This window comes from Haliotis cracherodii, unplaced genomic scaffold, assembly GCF_022045235.1.
Source record: "Haliotis cracherodii isolate W230 unplaced genomic scaffold, xgHalCrac1.p SCAF_10, whole genome shotgun sequence".
Classification (NCBI taxonomy): Eukaryota; Metazoa; Mollusca; class Gastropoda; order Lepetellida; family Haliotidae; genus Haliotis; species Haliotis cracherodii.
In genome coordinates, this window is record NW_027266265.1 from 10272689 (window position 1) to 10298936 (window position 26248).

The 26248-nt window shown below is 40.0% G+C and overlaps 1 protein-coding gene across 1 annotated transcript in view; it reads right to left on the reverse strand.

Annotated features, from left to right (window-relative positions):
• Window positions 1-337: 337 nt before the first annotated feature.
• LOC139454052 (protein fantom-like) overlaps window positions 338-26248 on the reverse strand; it is a 55694-nt gene continuing 29783 nt past the window's right edge. The window contains exons 27-39 of the mRNA XM_071235541.1: window positions 24523-24741; window positions 23698-23883; window positions 20977-21145; window positions 19089-19232; window positions 16819-16953; window positions 13062-13115; window positions 9631-9659; window positions 8347-8389; window positions 6221-6423; window positions 4802-4991; window positions 4062-4146; window positions 2571-2704; window positions 338-1499 (exon numbers count right to left, since the gene is read on the reverse strand). Of these exons, the coding sequence (XP_071091642.1) occupies window positions 1387-1499; window positions 2571-2704; window positions 4062-4146; window positions 4802-4991; window positions 6221-6423; window positions 8347-8389; window positions 9631-9659; window positions 13062-13115; window positions 16819-16953; window positions 19089-19232; window positions 20977-21145; window positions 23698-23883; window positions 24523-24741 (1704 nt within the window). The 3' untranslated portion in view covers window positions 338-1386. The remainder of the gene's footprint in view (window positions 1500-2570; window positions 2705-4061; window positions 4147-4801; window positions 4992-6220; window positions 6424-8346; window positions 8390-9630; window positions 9660-13061; window positions 13116-16818; window positions 16954-19088; window positions 19233-20976; window positions 21146-23697; window positions 23884-24522; window positions 24742-26248) is intronic.

The window sequence follows — 26248 nt, forward strand, 5'->3', positions numbered from 1 at the left end:
TAACTGTGTATCACAGACAACAATAAATAGATCTTTATACAATATATGGCTACATTACATATCACAGACAACAGTATAAGACACTTCTGTACAATATGTATGACAAAGGCACACACTGTTTTACTGTCACTAAAAGAGTGAGTGAATGAGTGAGTGAGTTGGGTTTAACGCCCCTTTTACCAGTATTCCAGTTATATCGCGTCGTGTCAGCTTAATGTTGGAGGAAAGTCTGAAGTGATGCAGGTCTCAGACGTTTACCACTTCGGTGAAACCCACGAGCACAGGTATGGTGCTGATAAACCTAGAAACATGGGGTGAACCAGGATTTGAACTCACAATCATAGGTTTCTGGCGTGCCCTAGGAACGCAACTCTACACAGCGAATTGCGGCACCTTAGACGTCTGGGCCACCCGTGCCCCTGTCACAAAAGGAACAGTGGACTGACCTGATATTGTGGCAAATATAGATGCATTCAAAATGTGTGAAATAGTTCCAGATAAACACTCCATATTTATTGAATGTGTAAATTAATGCAGTATCTGATAGCATTGTTATGAGACTAGTGGATCTTAAATCCCTAATGGACTCTGCACTATGTATGCCAGTGAAATGCAGCAAAATAATATAATTCCTATAGTGTCTACTGCAATACACTGTCAACTCAGAAAATTGTCTTGCATTTGTGGTATTTCTTCAGACATTGAAGCTAATTACATAAAAGTGGTCTCTGATGTCCTGTATATTTCTTCTGCAATCAGATATGTTCAGTCAATGTTTCAGTGACATTCGGATATGTTTAGTCCATGTGTCAGTGACATTCATGTACAGTACATTTCTATAGCCATCAGACATGTCCAATACATTGTTTCAGTGTCAGTCCTCTATTTGAAGCACATTTCAGTGACATTCACATATGTTCAGTCCATGTTTCAGTGACATTCACATATGTTCAGTCCATGTTTCAGTGACATATATTCATGTACAGTACATCTCTATAGCCATCAGATATGCCCAATACATTGTTTCAGTGGCAGTCCTCTGCGTGATGCAAGTTTCAATCATGATCAGTCCATGTTTCAGTGACATTCATTCATGTGAAGCATGTTTCAGTCATGTTCAGTCCATGTTTCAGTGACATTCATTCATGTGAAGCATGTTTCGGTCATGTTCAGTCCATGTTTCAGTGACATTCATTCATGTGAAGCACATTTCAGTCAAGTTCAGTCCATGTTTCAGTGACAAACATTCATGTGAAGCACGTTTCAGTCATGTTCAGTATAAAGTTTATATGACATTCATTCATGTACAGTACATTTCTACAGCCATCTGACACGTTCAGGATAAAGTTCCAGTGGCGTTCACTCATTAGCTCAGCTGGGTTGAGTTCAGTATGTGCCCTCCACCTGCATCTCTCTCTCCACGGCCTCCAGAGCTGACAGACATTCCACCGTCAGGTTCATCTGGCCGATCACCTTCGTCTCATCATTCACATCCAGAACTGAAATGTACAAATGAAAACAATGATGAAACACATGTTTGTTTGTTGTTTAACACCGCACTCAGCCATATTACAGCTATATGACGTTGGTCTGTAAATAATCAAGTCTGGACCAGACAAGCCAGTGATTAATGTCATGAGCATCGATCCACGCAATTGGGATACGATGACATGCATCAACTAAGTCAGTGAGCCTGACCACCCGATCCTTTCAGTCACTTTTTATGGTAAGCATGGGTTGCTGAAGACCTTTACTACCCCGGATCTTCACAGGTCCCCTGTATTCATGTGTTTCATCGACCTGTGAAGATCCGGGGTAGAATAGGTCTTCAGCAACCCATGCTTGACCTCAAAAGGCGACGATGCTTGTTGTATGAGGTGATGGGATCGGGTCATTTGTGTCTCCTAGCAACAGCATAGAACACAACCCCATTCCTCTACAGTGTAGTACTACAAAACATCTAGTTCCAGATGGATACTCAGTAATTATTAGTCACTACGGAGTGAGTCATGTTTCGTGCCACTTTGAATAATATCAGTTATATCGTGGCGTGTCAACTTAATGTGGAAGGAAAGCCCAAAGTGAGGCATGTCTTACATATTTACCCGTGAAGATCCAGAGTAGAATAGATCTTCAGCAACCCTGTAAAAAGTGACTGTGCTTGTCGTGAGAGGCGACTAACGGGATCAGGTGGTCAGACTCGCTGACTTGGTTGATGCATATCATCGATCCCAATAGTGTGGATCGATGTTCATGATATCAATCACTGGATTGTCTGGTCCAGACTCGATTATTTACTGGCCGTAGTCATATAGCTGGTATATTGCTGAGTGCAGCGTTAAACAACAAACAAACAAAGCAAAAAACTTGTATATTTTCCATTTTGGGTAAACCCATTAGGATTGGTACGGTGCCGACAAACCAATCATCATAATCAGGGTAACCCTGGGATTTGAACCCCTTATCAAGGCACACCAACTCTGCACAGCAAATTGCAGTGGCTTAGACGACTCTGCCACCCATGTCCACTCAATATATCTGTAGCCACATGACTCCTGCGAGATACTCACTGTCCATATCTGTATTCTTGACATCCTTCTTCTTAAGTAGAATGTCCTTGACACTGACATAGACCACGCCCACATCCTCGCAGTCAGCATCCTGGTCATCCTCCGGTGGTTCACTCACCAAGGTGAACCTGATCCTGAAAAGACAGTTAGATTTAGAGGGAGTTTGGCTTTATGCCGCTCTGAACAGTGTTTCAGTTATATGATGGCACCTTAGCTTCATGTGGGAGGAAAGCCTGAAGCTAGCAGGTCTTACACATTTACCACTTTGGTGAAATCCATGGGCATCTGTATGGCGCTGACAAACTGAGAAACATATTCAGGGCGAACTGGATTTGAACTAACAATCATATAGGTTTCAGGTACGCAAAAGGGACGCAACTCGGCACAGCAAATTGCTGCGGCAAAATGACACGGCCGCTTGTGCCCCCAGTTCAGCTTAGAGAGAATATACGGTATATCATTTTTAGAGAAATGTTGGAGGGAAATCAAAATTACAATGGTTAAATTAAAACAATAGTGATTCAGTCAACTTTTATAGATTGGAGTGCAAACACATTTTCAACATTGTAGCATGAAAAATGAGTTACAAATGGTTTGACTGTTTATATATTGCCTGAAAAAAGAAATGACCATGACTTCAGCTTGCTCCATTACTTATGAACTACAAGGACAAGATTGTATGAAGGATCAACATTTCAGCGTAGCTTCTACACCGTTATCAAGCAAGTGATCAACAGAGTGATCTTGTTTCATTCCATACTTCACCCATCCATGTACAACTTCAATTACTTTAATTCTTCAAGATAATCCCCTGTGAAAACTACTTCAAATAGTTCCTTGCATATTGTGTTAATGGTGCCAGTGAACAGGGTTTCAGATCAGTTGATAGTCATTCAAAATGTCCCAAGTGAGTAATTATTGCTTAACACCACATCAGCAATCTTGCAGCCATACACGACTATCAAAATGTCCTGGACATCGTTTTAGAATTAGTAATGTTTTTGAAAAAATGTTGAATATATCCTAATGCCATTTGTCTGTTGCAAAATCACTGCTATAAATATAGGCTACCTGTAAGAGATAGGGACCCTGTTCGTTCTACTCCATTGTTTCACACTCTACTTATATGAATAAAACTCAGGCCTAAATCTTATTTATGACCATCTACTACATATATATCTGTCGTGTATGATACGCACATACTTTTCTTTCGTATCATTTCAGACTCTCAGCATAAACTACGAAATTTACAATCTTTCAACTGTTTTTTTTCTTACCAAACTTATATTCTAATAAGAGCCCCCTATTTCTAATTTTGAGAGCACCCTGGGCGCTTATTACATCGAATACGGTCCTTGATAATTGTGTTACAACAAACCAAGAAACATTTTACACAGAAATGTCTCTACAATACAGAAGCTGATCATCAGTTACATTTCCAACTACTAAATGCCACACAAAGACAATGTACCAAGACATAGTGACACTCACTTTCCTCCATCTGGATCATCAGGCAGCAACATACTGGCCAGGTACTGCCTCCTCTCATAGTTCTTCTCCATGTCCACCTGTATAGCTGCGGACAGAGAACATATCTCATAACAATATTCTAGAAGCACTGGTTCCTGAAATCTTTCTTATGTTGTATGTTGTTTGTTGTTTTACCGACAAATTGGCAAATGTCCAACCTGTGGTTGATATTTTGAGCCACTACCAATATCATCAGGACCTGATGACACACACTCAACCAAGTCATTCAGCTTTTCAACCCTATATATTTTAGTCACCTCTCCCAACACACACTCAACCAAGTGATTGTGCTTTTCAACCCAATATATTTAAGTCACCTCTCCAAACACACACTCAACCAAGCCATTCAGCTTTTCAACCCAATATATTTAAGTCACCTCTCCCAACACACACTCAACCAAGTCATTGAGCTATTCAACCCAATATATTTTAGTCACGTCTCCCAACAAGCAACTAAATATTTAACCTGGGTCCCCACTAGATGAGAGTGAAGTGGGTATAACACTGCTCCGAAGAGTAGTCAATGTCTTTGACCTGTTCCTCCTTACAAATGAAGGATGGCAGACTCATAGTTGTATCTCTTATTGCTAAATAAATATGAAATAATATGTCAAACAAAGAACTTGTCAATGATTAATCAGTCTTGAGTTTTTTCTTTTTGAAACTGATTAAGAGGCACATGACTATTCGTGACTACTGACTTTTGGTGAAGTTGTACGTGATCTGCTGGTATGGCTTGGGTTTGGGCAGTGAGAAGGGAGTCTCCGTCTCCTGGGGGTCCAGGCCGAGGAACTTGTACTCCACGAATAGCTGCTTGATGTTGTCCCGGAACATGATGGCGCAGTCCTCCTCCAGGGTCAGGTTGGAGATGATGACTGTGACGGTGTTACCCTGCAACACACCATGTCTGTAGTTGCAGCGGTGTGTATGAGATGTGTCAGTGAGTTGGGTTCAATGCAGCATTGAGCAGCAGTGGTGAAACCCATGAGTACATGTCTGGTGCTGACAAACCCAGAATCATAATCAGGGTAAATCTGGGATTTGAACTGTGGTGGAGGCCATACTGACCAAATTCAGGTGATTTCATTAATGGGAACAAGCATGTAGCTTCAATGGCCCAATGATAATCACTGTTCCAGGAGTCTATCATGGTATCTATGGTATGGTACTCACTGTTCAAGCAGTCTACCATGGTATCTATGGTATGGTACTCATTGTTCCAGGAGTCTATCATGGTATCTATGGTATGGTACTCACTGTTCAAGCAGTCTATCATGGTATCTATGGTATGGTACTCACTGTTCAAGCAGTCTATCATGGTATCTATGGTATGGTACTCATTGTTCAAGGAGTCTATCATGGTATCTATGGTATGGTACTCACTGTTCAAGCAGTCTATCATGGTATCTATGGTATGGTACTCACTGTTCAAGCAGTCTATCATGGTATCTATGGTATGGTACTCATTGTTCAAGGAGTCTATCATGGTATCTATGGTATGGTACTCATTGTTCCAGGAGTCTATCATGGTATCTATGGTATGGTACTCACTGTTCAAGCAGTCTATCATGGTATCTATGGTATGGTACTCACTGTTCAAGCAGTCTATCATGTTATCTATGGTATGGTACTCATTGTTCAAGGAGTCTATCATGGTATCTATGGTATGGTACTCACTGTTCAAGCAGTCTATCATGGTATCTATGGTATGGTACTATGCATCCGGTTCGTAAACTGCCGTGCAGATTTTGGGCGATCGCATGATTTGCAAGGCATGGGTACCGTCAATTTCACCGTCAACATATATATTCCAAATCTTTTCATGTTTTTAGACAAGGTGCTCATGTGATTTGATGCACTTTGCGAGGTAAGACAGGTTTTATTACAATGAAGATCTTTATTATAGATCAGAATGTCATTACTCGGTGCTGCCATTTTATTTGAAGCAATTGCTAAGAGAGGTGGAATCTGACTGGTCAATAGAAGGGACATAGAAGGGACATAATTCGTAATAGCCACTGGTGGCTACGGTCGAACCCAGAAATCACAGCCTAGTTTGGCAAGGGTGGAAACTGGCCTTTCACAGTCAGTGAACTCCAAGATGATGGTATGGTACTCACTGGCTTGGCAGCTCTGATCTTCCTCTTGGATGGCAATGATTTGATCATCACAAGTCCTTCACTGTCTGATTCTATCTTTGGTGGCTCTGACTCCGACTCGGACACCTTCTCTGATGGTGGTGAGGAATGTACCCCTGGATGTGTTTCTGTCAGCGTGTTGCCCTGACTCTCCAATTCTTCAGTAATCTCTTCATCGATCGACTCTGTCAACACGTATGACAAATGTAGGATTGTTTACAACAGTCAGAAATATTACTTTGGCCTGGAATGCATTGCATATTGACCAGGAGTGGGACAAAAGAGAATGTTGCAGAAATACAACTGCAGGCAGGGGAAAACATGTCTTCCCTTGTATTAAAGTTCGAGTGAGTGAGTTGGGTATAGCGCCGCTTTTAACAGTATTCGAGTTATATCGCGGCGTGTAAGCTTAATGTTGGAGGAAAGCCCAAAGTGATGCAGGTCTCAGACGTTTACCACTTCGGTGAAACCCACGAGCACGGGTATGGTGCTGACAAACCTAGAAACATAATCGGAGTGAACAGGGATTCAAACCCACAATCATAAGTTTCTGGCGCGTCCAAAGGAACGCAACTCTGCACAGAGAATCGCGGCGCCTTAGACGACTGGGCCACTCGTGCCCCACCTCGTATTAAAGGTGGCGAGGTGTACATACACTGGTAGCCTACCTCCAAATATCCTACCAGCATGTGACAAATTAAAGGAAGACACCAAACGTCTGGAAGACCTGAAGTGACATATGACCTGAGGAGGTCACAATGCAATTCCTGTTCTGCATACAATAGTACGGCTTATGAGTAAAAAGAACCATGCGGCGCTAAACAACAGCACAATAATATACGCCTAGTTGTGGGACAAGCAGTGCTTGGCATGAACGCTTTATTACCTATCCTGTCATTCAAAGGAATTTCACACACATTTAGCCAAGTCAAAACTGAGAGTCGGTCTTCTAAACTGATCAGTTCCAGATCTCTGACCCGTGGATCACTGCCAGATCATTTAAAACCAATTCTGCCCCAAGGCATGCAACTTAGCTTTGTATGAGTCTGAATTTCAGTTTGTTAAATTTAAGATCAGCATTCGTTACCACTCGCCCCTTTCCGTAACCTGCAAGAAGACTCGTCCCCCTATCGATGAATGTTATGTGCGAAAATATGACAAAGCAATCAGAATGCAAGTATGATTTCAAGTTCTTCGTCAAAGAATCCCTCAGAAATAATTTTTGATTATACATATGTCTTGCATCTAAATATATACCCAAAACACAGTTAAATGTGTTCAATCATACTGTATAATACCGCATGTCCCGATGTGCTTTAAATTGCATCTGAAATATATATAATATATGGGGAAATGTGTGAACCATTACGCAACGAGTTGACAATTGTTTCAGGTCTGCCCATTTGCGCTAAGACGGAACCTGGTCGCAAAAATGGCCATGAGAGGGGCACGAGTCGTTATTCGGCTTGTCCCAGAATAACACGAGTTGGTCACGAATGTTAAGATCAGATTATGATGGACTATTTTCCTGATTGTAATTTATTGACAAGTTACTCATGCTTCAGTCAAATTCACCTACGTCTGTGTCAAAACTTTTGAGTGTTCATAAATTTTCTTTGATTTTGCCTACTTGGCATTATCATCATTGCCTTGATAACCAACAGATGTGGCGGAAACTTTTATGTGGAAGGTCACACCAGGTATGTCTAGTAAGCAGTAAGACGGGTCACGTCACTCGTGACCGTTGTTATTGTATTAATGCTCCATTGTGATCATGAGAATAGACAAAATATACCTTGCTTCGATGCTAAAATGGTGGATTTTAGGGTGTGTAAAAAACAGATAAATAGCTTTTGTTTAATTTAACAATTATTTTACAACTTGTTTCAAAATGTATGTAACTTTGCTTTGTTGGATGAAGTTTGAAACAACTTGTAAGATAAATGGTATCTGATAGCCACTCCTGTAGTAATCACTATATACACAGGGCTTTCTCCTGTACAACTTAAATAAGTGATCCCAGCTTTGTTTCTGAGGGAATATGAAATATAAGTTTACAAAACATCCCAAGTTAGAAAACTGTTTTAGCGAAAATCAACCTTACTCACCTTCATCTTCAAACATTGTGTCATCCATCGGCTTCGGAGATTGCTGAAAACAGAAGCTCTGGCAGTCATAAATCTAAATCCAGCCAACAGTGGATACAACCAAGTTTGGTTATAGTGAGTGAGTGAGCGAGTGAGTGAGTGAGTGAGTTGGGTTTAACCTAGAAACATAATCAGGGCGAACCCGGGATTCGAACCCACAATCATAGGTTTCTGGTGTGGCCAAGGGACGCAACTCTGCAGAGCGAATTTTCAGCGCCTTAGACAACTAGGCCACCCGTAACTCTAATGACTTTGATGCTAAGAGCCATGTTCGGGGTAGTATTCTCAGTTTACCACTTCAGTGAAACCCATGAGCACGGGTAGGGTGCTGACAAACCTAGAAACATAATCGGGGCAAACCGGGATTCGAACCCTCAATTATAGGTTTCTGGCATGCCTAAAGGAAAGCAACTCTGCAGAGCGAATTTTCAGCGCCTTAGATGACTGGGCCACCTGTAACCCCACATGGTTTTAGAAGGGATGTAGCCATTCCAACTTCGTCTATCACTACCTGACCACAGCAGTTTTCTTGTTCATGAGCATATTATGAACAACAGAATGCCTCTTGGCATGGATCTACTTTCAAAATGGTGGCCTCGTACAAACAAGCCCCTGACCTATTTAACTGATTCCTAGACTGTCATAAATAGAGTTTTAGCTGGAAAAGATGACACCTCAAAACTAAGACAGGAGAGGGAAGTTCTCTTAAAACAAGATGTTCAGGTTGTATTTGACATAGCATGCAAAAAAGTCCAGTCGCATGTGGGTGACATCACTGCTTGTTCCAATATCATGAAAGTACAGTATAATTTGATTGTGCATCTATTTTGTGACATTCCAATTGGTCTCAAAATGAAGCTATGTTGGCAAATTGATCAAAGATCTAATGGAGATTAATCAATTAGACAATTCTGATCCATCAATAGCTGACTTCGAACAAAAGTGAATGAGGAATCCTTGCAAATAATCTTGAAGTAACTGTGACATAAAAATGGATGTCACCTAATATTACAGCAATATTTTAATGGTAAATTCCCTGCCAAAAGGCATTTATCAAAAAACAAATGAGTACCGTGTTACACCTTTAGTAATATTCAAGCAATATCGCCATGGGACACCAAAGATGGGTTTATAGGTTCATGGAATCAAAATCAGAAGTTTGGCATGATGAGCTAATACCTTTACGACTAGGCTACCCTCGTTAAAAACTCTATACACGATATCAAGGAAATAAAAAGAGCTTACCTTAGGAGTTACCTCTCCAGCTTTTGAGTCTGAAAGAAACAACATACTTTGTAGTGTCAGTAAACATCAAGGTAACAGTCACAACAACACTGTTATTGCATTTTGAGCAAGCTGAAGGGTGTGGATTTGGCACATTATAAATATGCATATTATTATTATAATTATTGCAATGTTTATATACTTTTAAATATCAGCATATATAACAAAGAAAATATTTTTTATTTATCACTGATTATCATCTATTTTCATACGTTACCATTTATTAAAATTTCTCAAAAGTGGTTAATTGTTGATATTTCTTTCCCAGCTTTACTTTTATTAATGTTATGATATTAATGATTATTTCCTATTTGAAGACTAAAACATTCTTATTATACAGAACTCCATCTGAAAAAAATGTTCACACCATAAAAGACACGATAGCAATGTTATTGTACCTGTACCACATCGCATGTCACAATACCATGGAGTTAGTACAGTTAGCGTACAGCTACTCTAGGCAGACAGTTAATGTACAGCAATTGAATAAGTCAGTTGTCATATGTACAGTTAGTAATGTTACAAATTAGAAACAATATTCATACAATACTATACACGTGAAGCGAGACACTGATTGTTATACACAGATGACACAGTCGTGGTAATGGTATGCTAATGTGACATTGTGTCGGGTGTCATCACCAGAGTCAGGACATCCTTGACCACACAGAAGGGGGACATACTTCAGATGATGAAAGATGATGTGAGCGTTGATGACAAGTATCAGGAATAGGTGTTTAATTTGATCACCAAAAATAAAATAATTAATGAAGAAAACAACCTTATCTTGATAGATGTTCAACCACAGTGATGCAACTTGACCAACATTTAGTAGCCCGTTCTTTATAGCCACTAGACTGAAGCCTGACTTAGTCAAATTCTGTTTGGTCTAGTAACCTCAGCTAATAATAGTCCACTAATAATACTAGTGAGCGAGTGAGTGAGTTGGGTTTAATGCCGCTTTTAACAGTATTCCACTTATATCACGGCGTGTAGGAGGAAAGCCCCACTAGACTGAAGCCTGACTTAGTCAAATTCTGTTTGGTCTAGTAACCTCAGCTAATAATAGTCCACTAATAATAATAGTGAGCAAGTGAGTGAGTTGGGTTTAACGCCGCTTTTAACAGTATTCAACTTATATCACGGCGTGTAGGAGGAAAACCCCAACCCACAATCATGTCTTTGGTGTGGCCAAGGGACACAACTCTGCAGAGCGAATTTTCAGCGCCTTAGATGACTGGGCCACCCGTAACTCTAATGACTTTGATGCTAAGAGCCATGTTCGGGGTAGTATTCTCAAAGTTTTAGGCACATACTGGTAGAGTGAAGTGACAAACATATATTTGTGATTCGTCTAAAGTCACACTCAGCAATTTTCCAGCCTTATGACCAGAAAATCCAGTGAGTGATATCGTGAGCAACAATCTACACTGTGTACAATGGCATATAATCAACCAGGTCTGACCACCAGCGTGCTGTTGTACAAAACAACCTTAGGGCTACGACTGTTGTAAGTCTATGTTAAGGTATGTGAGTTACAATCACCTTAGCGCTAAGATCCCTTTGTACAAAGGCACCCAGATCCATTTGGCTGCCTCTTACACCCAGGCCAGGTTACTGGGGACCTATTCTAATCCCAAATTCCCAAAGGGGTAGTACCCCCTGAATTACTACTTGACCTCAGAAAACATGTTAAACATTGCCAGTACACAAACTGCAGATTTGTACCCAGTTCAGTCCGTGCCAAAGACGTTTGTGTCTGCTGTCTTTAACATTATTTTCAGTCGATCGTAGTGTTATCAAATAGACTATAATCAGCTGAGCTTACTATACCAAACAGAAAATTACTAGACTTGGGCTTCGGACTAGTGGCTAAAGTTGCAGACTGCAAGCTGCATCACTGACCACGATTCAGACACGAACCCCGGAACAAAATCACAATCTGATCACTGTAACAAAATACATGTATTTTAACTATTCCCTTTCACCACAATATCTGTTATGTCAAGATTAGCTGTATTCCCGAAGCTATGGCTGCTGTGGGTTATTGTCATCTAACATCTATTACACATACCAACTTCCCAATGAAAACATCACAATTTGTGACATAACTAGGTACTGAAATAAACCTGTTTTTACAAGCATTGAATATGCAGGATTAACTGGCATTTAATAGTTATCACACTTAACTGATGTAAAGTATGTTAATAATATTTCACGCCATTCATTGTTTATCAAAATCTATTCTTAAATATATCTCTGTACTCATTTGTTTCAATCATCATCCCGAGGCAACAGATTTAACTGACTATAAAAGTCCTGTTTCCACCCTTCCCGAACTAGGCTGGAATTTCTAGGCTCGATCACAGCCCCGCCAGTGGCTATTATGGGTTATGTTCCTTCTATTGACCAATCAGATTCTACCTCTCATATTGCATTTGCTTCAAACAAAATGGCACTGCCCATGGAAGACATTCTGATTAATAATAAAGGATCTACATTGTAATAATTCAGGTCTTACTTCGTGAAGTGCATCAAATCACGTGAGCACCTTGATTAAAATCTTGAAAAGATTTGGAAAATATCTGTTGACGCTAAGTTGATGGTACACATGCTTTGCAAATCCTGCACGGCAGTTTTTTAACTGGATGTCAATTTTGACACGCAATTTACTTTGGACCATGCATTGACTCGTTAGTCCAGCCAAAACATAACTCCATAATTCCAGCCAAGTTCAGCAAGGGTGGAAACAGGACTTTTATAGTCAGTTAACTCCCTTGCCTCAGGAAGATGTGTTTCCATTAGATTCTTGGTACTGTTGAAACCTTTCAAATCTAACATGTTTCAAAATATGCTAAACATCTGAAAGGTATAGTTTAATACAACACTTGTCATTAATTACCAAACTATCGAGCCATGCAGAAACAACCACTGACCATCACCACCAGAAAAAGAAAATTCTGGTCAGATATTTGAAAGAATTTGTTTCATAAAAGACCATAGATCAAATTAAACATGGCAACCACTCAAATTACTTTTCAATTCAATCTGAATTGTATGAGCACAGATTCCAGACAAGCATTCAAAGACACAAGATCACCTGAACTTAATGCCAGGTGAGCTAAAAATAGAGGTACCTTAATTTTAGAAAAGCGTATACCATTTTTCTAGCAGAGAAAGACATTTAATTTTAAAATATACAAATCAATAAACAATGATGGCAATGAAATATGTACACAGCTGATGCTCTGTGACTTGATTGACAGCTGATTGACACATGTCAGTTACAATATGTAGGACGTCCAGGTGCCGGTGCAGCACATGAAGTGTTATTCATGCCCACGTATATAACATAAAGACTACAAGTTGCCCTGCATGCACATGCTTCCTACCACTTCGGGATAATTGTGTCCGCGCCTTGGGTCTGGGGACTGGCTTTCGCTTGCCTAAAACAGGAGTTAACACTGATGTCATAACGGACCCATAGCTTATCAAAAATGGAATGATTTTTCCTCCTTTCTGCCACTGGGTGTAATGACTTCATCAGTAGGAATCAGTCAATATCAGAACGATGCTGCTTGTACTGGAATTGATTCCTGAGATTCGCAGGGTGTACAATAATGGTATCTAATACCAAACATGCCTAAGCAACCCAATCATTGACAGTATGTCGCCATGGTCACACTCACAAATACAGACATAACACAAAAGTGATTATTTATATCAATTCAAGGCTCCCATTGATTTTAGTGCTTTACACTAAACAGTAATCTTCTACAAAAAGTTTACCATTTATAATCCGATTTTTCAAAAAGATGTCTTTACTTTTTAGAAGATTTGTTATATCCACCAATATCCATCTATACACGGATGTTCACAAAACAAGCAGGAGGCAGTGAACATGACCTTCTAGTTCCCTAAACTCTGCGGCTAGACCTTTTTCTCTTCTTATTTTCACTTACAGATTTTTTGCCACAAACATCAGATAGTTGGTTTTTTTTCATATTTCCAAGTTTAATTTTTCTTTTGTATCTTTCTTCTCACGATTCATCATAATTTACCCAGTGTGAAGTTTTAAAGATAAATTTTTAACAGGTTGTAATTATAATATTTTTATAAACATTTTACTTATTTTCAGTTGTCAGAATAAAAAACACACTGATTTTCATTTTTTAATCATATTTTCACATTTTAATTTTTGGGAGTTGGTGGATTCGTAAACTAAGTTTTACAAAAAGTCTGGTCTAATTTGAAAGCACATTTTTCAAAAGTGATGACACAAGGAATTAATAATAGGATGCTTACTATAACCTGATCTAAACATTCAGACATTGATGCGAGTGTGCAGATGTTTAATGTACAACAAATCAACAAATGCTGACAGACTGTTTTTCAACATGATGTGTGTAAAAAAGATACTTTAGTGCAAATGATGAAGGACAAATTTGCTAAATTCTCAAGAAAGTGAAGAAATAATCTGAAAAAGATAATGAAAGTAAAATAATCATGAAATCAATGACTCGGTATGAACATCACATTCAAGGCATCTTGAAAAGCAATGGTAGAAGAACAATACTAAACTACCGTATTCGACGTAATAAGTACCCCGCTCTAATAAGCACACACGGCAGTATTTGCGAATATATTGGCTAGTGAACAATCCCAATTAGCACTCCTTCTGATTGATCAATGTTCACAAGACTTATTTATTAGCGAACAATACGCACTCATGTGTTATATGCACCCTTAATTATAGGCAATTTAATTCTAGAAAAATATATCTGTCGTACATAAACATTTCAGGCTGTCAGCATAAACCACGAAATATATCTTTCAACTACTTTTTTTCACCAAAATGATATTCTAATAAGAGCCTCCTATTTCTAATTTTGAGAGCACTCTGAGCGCTTATTACGTCGAATACGGTAAATGTATAGGCATGAACTAGAGAAACATTTAAAATGTTGTGAGTGATTGAGTGAGTAGGGTATTAAACCACTTGTTGAAATATTCCAGCACTATGTGCCCTCTGCAGGACACTGGCTTCACACATTGTACCCATGTAGGGAGTTATCTGGAACTCACTAAACTCAGATCTTTTACTGCAATATAATATTGTCGGTCGGTTAGCCTTGTGATTAAAGCATTTAAGACCTGGGTTCGATTCCTGACAATGTGTGAAGCCCATTTCTGGTGTCCCCCGCCGTGATATTGCTGGAATATTGCTAAGAGCGGCATAAAACCATACTCAATCACTCCATAGAAAGTCACAACAACTGAACCATGAACAAACTTCAATTGTCCTGCATCAATAAAAGATCTTAAAACAGTCAGTCAACAATTCTTCAGAATTTCTTAACCACCTCATTTTGGAAATTTCGATTTTAACAAAAGAAAACACACATTTAACACAATGGTACCTTTGATGGTACTCCCTATTAAGTGTAGATGCCATGGAGCTAAGAAACTGCAGGTTGTATAAAATATCAACAATAGTACAAGAGTGTGGCCTTTATTATTTACATTCGGAACTGGAAGTTTAACTTTGTTTATGAGATACAGAAATCAGGTATTGTCTGTATGCTTCATTCACTAATATCAAGCATGCAGACACCTCAAATCAGAATGACTGATTTGAAAGTTCTCTTGACATAACCTACAGATCTTTCCACAGAGAAGGATTGTATTGGAGTAGAAACATTCATTAATAAGAATGTAGTGTGACAAGGGACACTTTAACCACTTGGCTAATCCATGGCCCCACCAAATGTGCTGGTAAATTGCAAAATGAAATGGAAAATAGGGACTAACGATACATTTTTATGGAGAACTACAGGACCAATAATGCTAATGACAAACTGGTCATGGTATGCCTGACATGACAGGGTTAGAAATCTATTTTTTAAACCATATGACAAATAAAGTCAGCGTCAACAGTCGAGTCAACTTGGCACCAATGGCAGAATTTTGTTATTTTAGTTTACCAGGAATCAAAACAAATTCCAAGATGGATTTTTCCATGTAATTTCGAAACCTGAACCAAAGGTCTATCTCAGCTTTGGAAAAATAATTTTATGTAAAATGGGAAACAATCTATTCAATTTCCTCATTCTAACAACTGTAATAGACAAACAGGTAAAAGAAGAACTAACACATCAAAATTTAGTAGAAAAACTATGACAAATGATGAAATTTGATCAAACACATCTTTCCGATTTTCACACCAACTTCTCCATACACAATGCTTATATCCAACAAAAACAGATGTAACTATCATGAACACTGAAATATGAAGAGAACCTGAAAATGAAACTCTGGAACAGTGAATGTGTGAATACAGACCATCTAAGGAACTATAGGTCAGGTGCAGAGAATGCATCCTCACTTATCCAGGGTATTATCTTCATTCTGCCTTTATAAATACCCCAGACCCATTCACTACCATTGCTTTGCATTGAGCTTAAATTGAAAGGGAACATGTGTAAGTGCGCTCTCAATAACAGTATTGCCTTTTCGGCACTTCATCACTTTCTTAAGAATATCATACTCAACGTTAAAATTTGATAGAATATCATGCTGTTCTTATTTATACTAATCATGTGCTTTCCATGATCTTACTAACATCGCGTGTCTGTTTCCACTCAATTCAATTAGTATGTGGCGGGACTCATGATGATCCGGGGTAGTTTAGGTCTTCAGCAACCCATGCTTGTCGAAAGAGGCAGCTATGCTGGTCGTATGAGGCGACTAACGGGATCGGGTGGTCAGGCTCGCTGACTTCGTGTATGTCATCTATCCCAATTGCGTGGATCGATGCTCATGCGATCAATCACTGGATTGTCTGGTCCAGAGTTGATTATTTAAAGACCGCCATCACATAGCTGTAATATTGCTGAGTGCGGTGTAAAACAACAAACAAATATTTTGAAAGGCATGACAAAAAATAACCATCCAATCAAATTACAAATTATATTTCTGAGCAAAGTAAGAGAGGATAGATGGACATGGTGAAGTTACTTCTGAAGCGTTGCCATGGCAGCAAATGGGTCCAGGGTATTTATTACTGTAGAACGGTTATAATACCCTGGATAACTGAGGATGAAGTGTGCTAACTCAAGCTGGGGACGTAAGCAGCTACAGTTGGTTTACCTTCCTCCGACCCCGATTCAATCATCATGTGACGATTACGGGGGGAGGGGGAGGGTTTAGGCTGAAGCTCCTCCCCCTCGGTGTCATCCTCCGTGGTCACATGACCTCCACGATGATCCTGTGAGCCTAGTGGGACTATAAGATGGGAAGGGACTTAACTTCAGAGGTTATTATTAGCACAAAATATTATCATAGATAACAGCTAGTATGCCAAAACAAGTGCTTGTAAGTATTAAAAGTCTCAAAACACAGCAACGTCTTTAAAGGTATCCCTATGATTAAAGAATTAATAATAAAACCTGAAATTCAAAAGCAAACATTCGGAACTATATTTATGCGGGGTTCACACACAGGGTATCAATTTCACATGCAGATAACACATCCTCAAAAACCAGGACTAACATAGTGAACATCCACAGTATTAATCAAACAGTATCCATGGTAACTAACGCTGTACACACGTGATAACGTAGATGTGCCTGAAACATTTTTTAAGAGATGCAAAAAATATTCTAAGTGTTTCCACTTAATAAACTAAAGTTATGAAAACTTAGTGTTTATTGTGTCCGAGTCAGATTGATCTGAAGCTTTTGAAAAAAAATTATTCCAAGAAAATGTGAGGCTATGTACCTTGTGTCTTCCAAATGTCAATAAAAACAGATTACATTTTCAGAAGCAACTTTATCATCTAAATTATAGATGTCTAGTGTGTGTGTAAAAACAAATAGATTCTGCCTGTTATTTATTAAAGTTAGCATCATTTCTATAATGTTCTCAACAGGGGTCCGGAAAATTTAAAATCCCAATCGGACATTTACATTTATGCCACGCCCCCTTCAAACAGCGTGTTTTAGTACGACTTTTTACACACAAATTACAAGTTGTTACGTATTCATAATATGATGAATTATGAATTGTTTCAATTTAAATTGTTTAATTCACCGGACAATTAATAACAAATAATATAATTTTAGATATATATGGAAAACATACGTTTGTTTCTGTTATAATAACGATCTGTCAACGTTGTGAACGGTCTAATTAATATTCATGAGTCTGCTCAAGTGTACGCGTTGTAACATTTGGATCGAGACTATTATCCCATATTTGGTTATCACGTGACCTCACGGGAAAAGTTTTTTTTTTAAACTAAAGATTATTTAAAAACAAGACAGATAATATAATCATAAATCCTAAACTATCTTTGATAGCAGTAGTTATTTGAATACTTTTTCATCTGTACTTAATTATTGACCATAAAGAAATTTGATATCGATCGTCCGAGAAAGCAAAATGGCGGTCAATCAAGATTCAATATACGACTAGCTACTGAAAACAATAAAATCTGCAAATCCTCGTAGTATGTCAACCAAGTGAAAGTCGTTAGCCACGACTTACAAAATGATCATTCAGACTTTGAGGGTTTGGCAGATCCGCTCGACTGATCAGCATCGGTCGACTGGCTGTCGTCACGCTTTCGCTTCTTGACTGAGGTTACGTATCGTAGCATTGTGAGGATAATGAGGTACATCGATGATGCAAGGTATTTATGTACAGTTGTAAACACATTTTACTCAAATCAACAAGAAGTTCTCAGTAATAAATCCTCGATTAATCAGTGTCAACTCAGTTTATTGCCTATTACAGTGATTGACCGATTGGACTATCATTCTAGGTACGATGTATTTACAGCAATCAAAACAAACAAAGCTTGTCCGTGTAGATAATCTTCATTGTGTTACAACTGCAGACAGAAATTGCTCAGTCCTATCTGTTGATCATGTCCGGTCAAAATTTAAGAATGTCCGGACAGAAAAATTTAAATGTCCGGTAAGCAATATTTTAGACCGGACATTTGAGATTCCCAATCGGACATGTCCGGCGCATATGACGGTTTCCGGACCCCTGGTTCTCAACCTAAATTGACAAAATAATACAAGTTCAGCATCAACTACGATATATATTTAATAAGATGCATCTTTAATGTTCGTATTCCTCATCTCATTTGATTCTCAGAACATCCTGATCCCTCGGGATAATAAAGAACTATCATATCGAACAGTCCCTCCCTATGTCACCTTAGTTTCTATGTGATCACTGGTTTCGGAGGATGGAAGGGTATTAACAGATCATGCAACATGCATATTCAGCTTTAAAGAGATTATTCATTTCCAGAAGAGACTGCAATTTCAAATTACACAGCACCTCCAAATGGATGTGAGTTGACAGACTTGGCGGTGAGAGTACACGACACACAACACCTGACTTACTCATCAGCTCGTCCTCACTGGGATACGTCTGTGGTACCTCAGTGGCCGGTACCGCAGTGGCCAGTACATCAGTGACCGGTACCTCATTGGCCGGTACCTCATTGGCCGGCACTTCCTCCTCCCCACGCCCACTAGAGTCTACCTCTGTTACCATGGTTACACAATTTTGTTAGGCATACCGTTAAGTATCAACATAGAACTTCACACTTCCCAAATATTCAAATGTGTATGGACCAGGGTGCCGTTGTACAAAGTGTTCTTAGCTCTAAGGTGATCGTAACTCCCATGCCTTAACACAGACTTACGACAGTCCTAGCGCTAAGGTTGTTTTGTACGACACCCAGGTGTATTTACATCAGCATTACAATTTTCGATCATGGCAACATAGGATGATATTTACTTAAAAAAGATTACTTTTGACTCATCTTCTCATAGACTTAGCTAGAGACGATCGACATTAGAGAAGTTTCATGATTTTATAACCTTTCAATGGGACATTATGCTTTATCATTACTAAAATATAAAACCGTATTCTGGACATTTTGGATGACATTCATTCAATGTCCTAGAAAATCGACAGATCCAAAATATTGTTACTTTTTTCAATTTTGTTGTTGTTGTTGTTTCAATTCAGCACTAATTTAATAATAATTTTGGCTTAAATGGTAGACAAAAAAAAGTGTTGATACTGTTTTAAAGTGACAGTTGAGTGATGTTGAAATGTTTTCCTAATCAGTAAGTTCAAGTCAGATGATGTTGGATCACAAGGTGTTTTGATATCTAAAAGCTCAAAGCCAGCAGTTTTTGCCAGCCTCACACAACAACCCAGCACAAACTCTCTGGCACTATATCTACATGCTGTAGTAACACTAGTAACACCAGTAACAGTAGCTAGCACAGAAAAGTCAGTCAACTATTCCAACACTAGCTTTCACAGCATGCTTGTCAGTTAGACTACATCTAAACGTTAGGCTCACAACAACACACCGCAGAACTATATAACAGGACAACGGAATTGAAGTCTGATTTCTCTTGATAAAACACCAAGGACTCAGATTTTATCAATAATTTGTGGCAGGTTGTCTAATCCATGGCAGAAAAGCATGACGCCCATGTTGCATGAGTGAGTGAGTGAGTTGGGTTTAACGCCGCTTTTAACAGTATTCCAGTTATATCACGGCGTGTCAGCTTAATGTGGGAGGAAAGCCCGAAGTGATGCAGGTCTTAGACGTTTACCACTTCGGTGAAACCTACGAGCACGGTATGGTGCTGACAAACCTAGAAACATAATCGGGGTGAACCGGGATTCGAACCCACAATCATAGGTTTCTGGCGTACCCAAGGGATGCAACTCTGCAGAGCGAATCGCGGCGCCTTAGACGACTGGGCCACCCGTGCCCCCCCCATTTTGCATGACGTCATGACATCACATATGTCACTAGCACTAACAAGTGAAATCGAAACATTCCCTCTGTATCCACCAGTTAGGGTACTCAAAGTTTCTGAGTTGATTCTTGTCTCCACCTTCAGTATGTCCTGAAGCATGCTTTACCAATCAAAGAATCTGTTTCTAAAATGGGGGTGGTGGGGTGTATGTAAGGAGGTGATATCAATACAAAAACATATTCTACATTACTGGGTATGAAGGATGTTCGCCATTGACATGTGAGGCCACTGATTTGAGAATCTGCCATGGATCAAAGTCTCCCTGTGGATCCAAGTCTTACATATGACTTCTGAATGCGTAGTATTGATTGTTTACCGTCATGTTCAACCAGCTAAACAAGACCTACACGACACTGGTCAGCCATGCATAATCAACTACCTATAGAGCTATATGGTTGTGTTGCAACAACCAGTTGGGTAATGTCTACAGCAAGTGTCTCACCTCCTGTTTGCTCCTGTACTGAGGAGATGGACTCGGACATTCCTGGCATGAAGCCGGAGACTGCCTGGGACACTGCATCCTGGATCATTGTCTCCTGCTCCTCGTCCTCCATCGTTACAGAGACGGCGGGTATGTTCATCTGGACCTTCCGGCGTGCTGCTGGCTTCGGCTGTCAGCACAAGCGTAAACATGTTCAGACTTAGACTGATGCCAAAATAGTTGATAATTGTGTAAATACGACACAGGCATTTTAAGCAGGGATTATCTAGGATTCCAAACTATGTGTCTTAACAGGCAAATTGGATTCTTTTTACTGTTTTCATTCTTGAAAAATTTAGGAATTCATTCAAATTGGAAGTTTTAAGTCACTCTCTGCAGATTTGGGGCCAAATATCGGCCTATGAGCAGGCCTAGATAAATCCCTGCGGCCAGGGATCGAACTCCCAACGTTCCACTCTCTAGGCAGACACACTATCCACTAGACCAAGGAGTCAGTCAATAAACTATGAGATTCCTCTCCAGACTATTACGACAGGGAGACAATGACTTTCCAGAGCATGCTTCATGCAAGAATGTTAATGCATGTTAACATGGTCAACAAATATGTTCAGACCAAACACAAAGCAGTGTTCGAATTGAAGCATCTTTCTTTCAACCCAAATGGGAAAAGGACCCCCTCCACCATAATTTCTAACACCACACAGTATTCATACATGCTAGGGCAGCCTCATCATCAATGGAAATGTCGTTAAATACAGAACAGAACTTGGCTAATGGTCGAGGAATAAATATCATGATTTATGATAAATAAATGTCATGATTGTCAGTAGTTACAGGTTTCTGTATACATGACCGTCACCTGTGAATACATTGGGCAACTATGCATAGTGTAGTGGTTGAGTGTATCTATTTTTAGTCTAATGAAACGAGGCAGAGTATAACTCACAGATTTCCAATGAATCCTACTTACACCCTATGCATGATTGTTTGTTGTTTAACTCCCCACTCAGCAATTTTCCTGCTATATGACAGCCGTCTGTTAATAATCATGTCTGGACCTGACAATCAAGTGATTGACATCATGAGCATCGATCCACGCACTTGGGATATGATGACATGCAACAACCAAGTCAGTGAGCCTGACCACCTGATCCCGTTAGTCGCCTCTTACGACAACTCACAAGCATAGCCGCCTTTCACGGCAAGCACGGGTTGCTGAAGACCTAATTCTACCCCAGATCCTCACGGGTCCCCTATGCATGAGCTCTGTTCGAACCCTATCACTGCCTGACATTGAAGCAATACGTAGCGCAGATACCAGAGGCTATGGCTCATGTTGAACACAATGACAAGCGAGAAACATTGCTGTTAGTGAGACATAACGTGATTGTTTACTGGTCTCAGGACTCTGTGACTTCCTTCTCAATGGAACCAGGCTGTCACTTGATTCACAGACACATTGCTGTTAGTGAGACATAAAGTGATTGTTCACTGGTCTCAGGACTCTGTGACTTCCTTCTCAATGGAACCAGGCTGTCACTTGATTCACAGACACATAGCTGTTAGTGAGACATAAAGTGATTGTTTACTGGTCTCAGGACTCTGTGACTTCCTTCTCAATGGAACCAGGCTGTCACTTGATTCACAGAAACATAGCTGTTAGTGAGACATAAAGTGATTGTTCACTGGTCTCAGGACTCTGTGACTTCTTTCTCAATGGAACCAGGCTGTCACTTGATTCACAGAAACATAGCTGTTAGTGAGATATAAAGTGATCGTTCACTGGTCTCAGGACTCTGTGACTTCCTTCTCAATGGAACCAGGCTGTCACTTCATTCACAGAAACATAGCTGTTAGTGAGATATAAAGTGATCGTTCACTGGTCTCAGGACTCTGTGACTTCCTTCTCAATGGAACCAGGCTGTCACTTCATTCACAGAAACATTGCTGTTAGTGAGATATAAAGTGATCGTTCACTGGTCTCAGGACTCTGTGACTTCTTTCTCAGTGGAACCAGGCTGTCACTTCATTCACAGAAACATAGCTGTTAGTGAGATATAAAGTGATCGTTCACTGGTCTCAGTACTCTGTGACTTCCTTCTCACTGGAACCAGGCTGTCACTTCATTCACAGAAACATTGCTGTTAGTGAGACATAAAGTGATTGTTCACTGGTCTCTGGACTCTGTGACTTCCTTCTCAATGGAACCAGGCTGTCACTTGATTCACAGAAACATAGCTCTTAGTGAGATATAAAGTGATTGTTCACTGGTCTCAGGACTCTGTGACTTCCTTCTCACTGGAACCAGGCTGTCACTTGATTCACAGAAACATTGCTGTTAGTGAGACATAAAGTGATTGTTTACTGGTCTCAGGACTCTGTGACTTCCTTCTCACTGGAACCAGGCTGTCACTTGATTCACAGAAACATTGCTGTTAGTGAGACATAAAGTGATTGTTCACTGGTCTCAGTACTCTGTGACTTCCTTCTCAATGGAACCAGGCTGTCACTTGATTCATTGGTAAAAAATAGTGACTACACCACAAAGCTTCCATCTGTATTCCCAGATGATGGATTAACGTACTGTATACATACCCAGGACGTATTGACGATGATAATGAAAAGGATGCTATGTTTCTTTATTACATGACTAGCTCCCATGTGAGGTAAACAACAAATTGACAAATCTGACTCCATAACAAAAACCTTGTCTGTTTTCACCTGTGTTGCAGCAACTGAGGACAGTTCACTTTCCATTATCTGAGACTCCACTGCCATCAATCGATCTTTTGGCATGGGAGTTGACGTGGCTGTAGGGCCTTGTTTTGCAAACTTGGCAGCCATGCGGGTCTTGGGGAGAGGGGAAGACACAAGTTTCTCCGGAGGTTCATCAGGAGCGTAGTCCGGCTACAAACATGCAGGGAACATAAGCATGATTAGGTGTGGTGTCATGTTTATTTGTTTATTGGTTAACCGCACTCAGCAATATTCCAGCTATATGACAGCTTGTTATGCCATGACAGATTAATTATAGTAAAATGAAAGCATTGGGTTGTCCTTAACCTTTTTTGAGTAGTACATAGGGAGATCGCTGCGAATAGCTGAAATGTTGCTGATGTGTCTCAAAGCACTACTCACTCACTCATTGCAATCATTTGTGAGGTGAGGTGAAATTGGGTTTAACGTCGCGTCCAAGATTATTGCACTGATATGGCGACGTGCATGCATGTGTGGCTGCTTGTACTAGTCCGAACTGATGCCGATTTATAGTGCTAGCCCATTGAGATACCAAGCCGCAGTTTAACATGAATACCCCACTCAGACACAGTGTACTGACTCCTAGTCGACCATTCCTTGTTTTAGCCCCTTTAAGCCGAGCGCCAGACAGGGTAACAACAAGTACCATCTTTTAACGTCTTTTGGTATGACGCGGATGGGTATCGAACCCTGAACCTTCCGCTCTCCGGGCGGACGCCCTACCGCTATATCACATAGGTGGTGCTCCAATCATTTGTGAAATATTAAAACAGAAATAGGCCAGCGTACCGCTCGTGGTGACCTGATTGGCATCTTCGGGGGAATGTAGGTGTACTGCCAGCGGAGCTCCAGGTTGATGCAGCCGTTAGTCTTGCCGTCAGCTCGCTTCAGTTCAAACACACCCGACACGCCCTTGTCATGAGCGAGAGGAATGAGGGGGATCTGGGCAAGGCCCACGTATGCCGTGTCGTCGGGGTCGGTGTCGTCAAACACATACACATTCAGATGCTGTGGGAAGAATAAACCAAACATTTATTCATGAAATCTGTATTTCTTTCTGAAAAACAACAACAACAACAAGAAAACAGCATTATCACTCTCCCCCACCATGGGACACATTAGAATTACTTGTATGTTTGTTCATATAGTTGTGAATATAAACTATGAAAAAGATTCCTATTCATATTGGCACTTGGGCCGCCTTATGTCATCAGAAAAAAATGATTAAATGTGAAAATAATACACACAAATGACTTGATAAGTATCTCTTAGACAAGCCAACTTCAGTAGTTTCTGAGAAAACTTGTCCCCATTGCACACACTATGCACAAAGTTGAGCATGGAGCAAGGGATATTACTCTGGAAAACATAAACTTACGACACCAATTTTCAAACTCATTTGCAATAATGACCAGTAAAATCAGTGTGTTAGATTTCATTTCTCTGACTTAAACTGTTTTTTAGAAAATTTGTCCCCTTTGAGAAGACGACTGACAGGCCCCGTACCTATATCCCCTGCCCCACTAATAATAATGGGCATTTGTAATGTACCGAATTCCCCCACCAATGCCTGCTCACTGCGCTACACTGTTATTACCATGGTCAATAGATCAGTGTGCACTTGACTTTCATTCTCAGCTCCCTGGGGAGTATACAACCAAGCTGCCTGATGAGATGCTAGAAGGATTAGTCACATTACCATCTCATCCAACCGATGCCATGTAATAACGACATAGTGCTACACAATTTCCACAAGACAATTAGTAAAAACATGCATTTGACAGCATCATGGGTTTCAGATTTCATTTGTGAGCACAGATTCATGAGACTACTAAAATTACATAATGCAAGAAACATAAATATAACTGCCCTGAAAAAGAAATGACACCAAACATGCCATCATCAATACCTCACCATATGAAAGAAGTGTAGGAGAAACCATGTCTCCGAGGGATTACTAGAGATTGTAAACCCTGACATGAGGGACGTTCCCGAATGTGAGGGTTTACAATCTCTAGTAATCTCGAGGAGACATGGTTTGTCCAACTTGTAAACCGACTCATCGCATAGACAACGTTTTTAATTAAATAACTGTAATAAAAACTCTCAAATGTATAACCTGTATCGGAGATGAAATATCGCCTGCAGTCGTGAACTCGGTTCAATGAAACCGGTGACCTCAGCACGTGGGTTTCGCAACGGTTCGAAATCTGCACGTGCATCTCGCAATGGCACGAAATCTGCACGTGCGTCTCGTAGGCTGTTCGTAATTTTTGTTCTATCAAGGGTTTACAATGATTGTAAGCCCTCCCGCGAGGTGTTACCACAATTTCAAAAACTCCATATCGAGTTACACAAACAGCCAGTAGGTTTATAACACAGTTTATACAACACCATGATTTGTTTGTTGTGTAATGCCGCACTCAGCAGTATTCTGGGTCTGGACAAGAGTACCCAGTGGAGACGTCATAAGCCACGATCCACACAAATTGGGATGCAATGGCATGTAATCAAC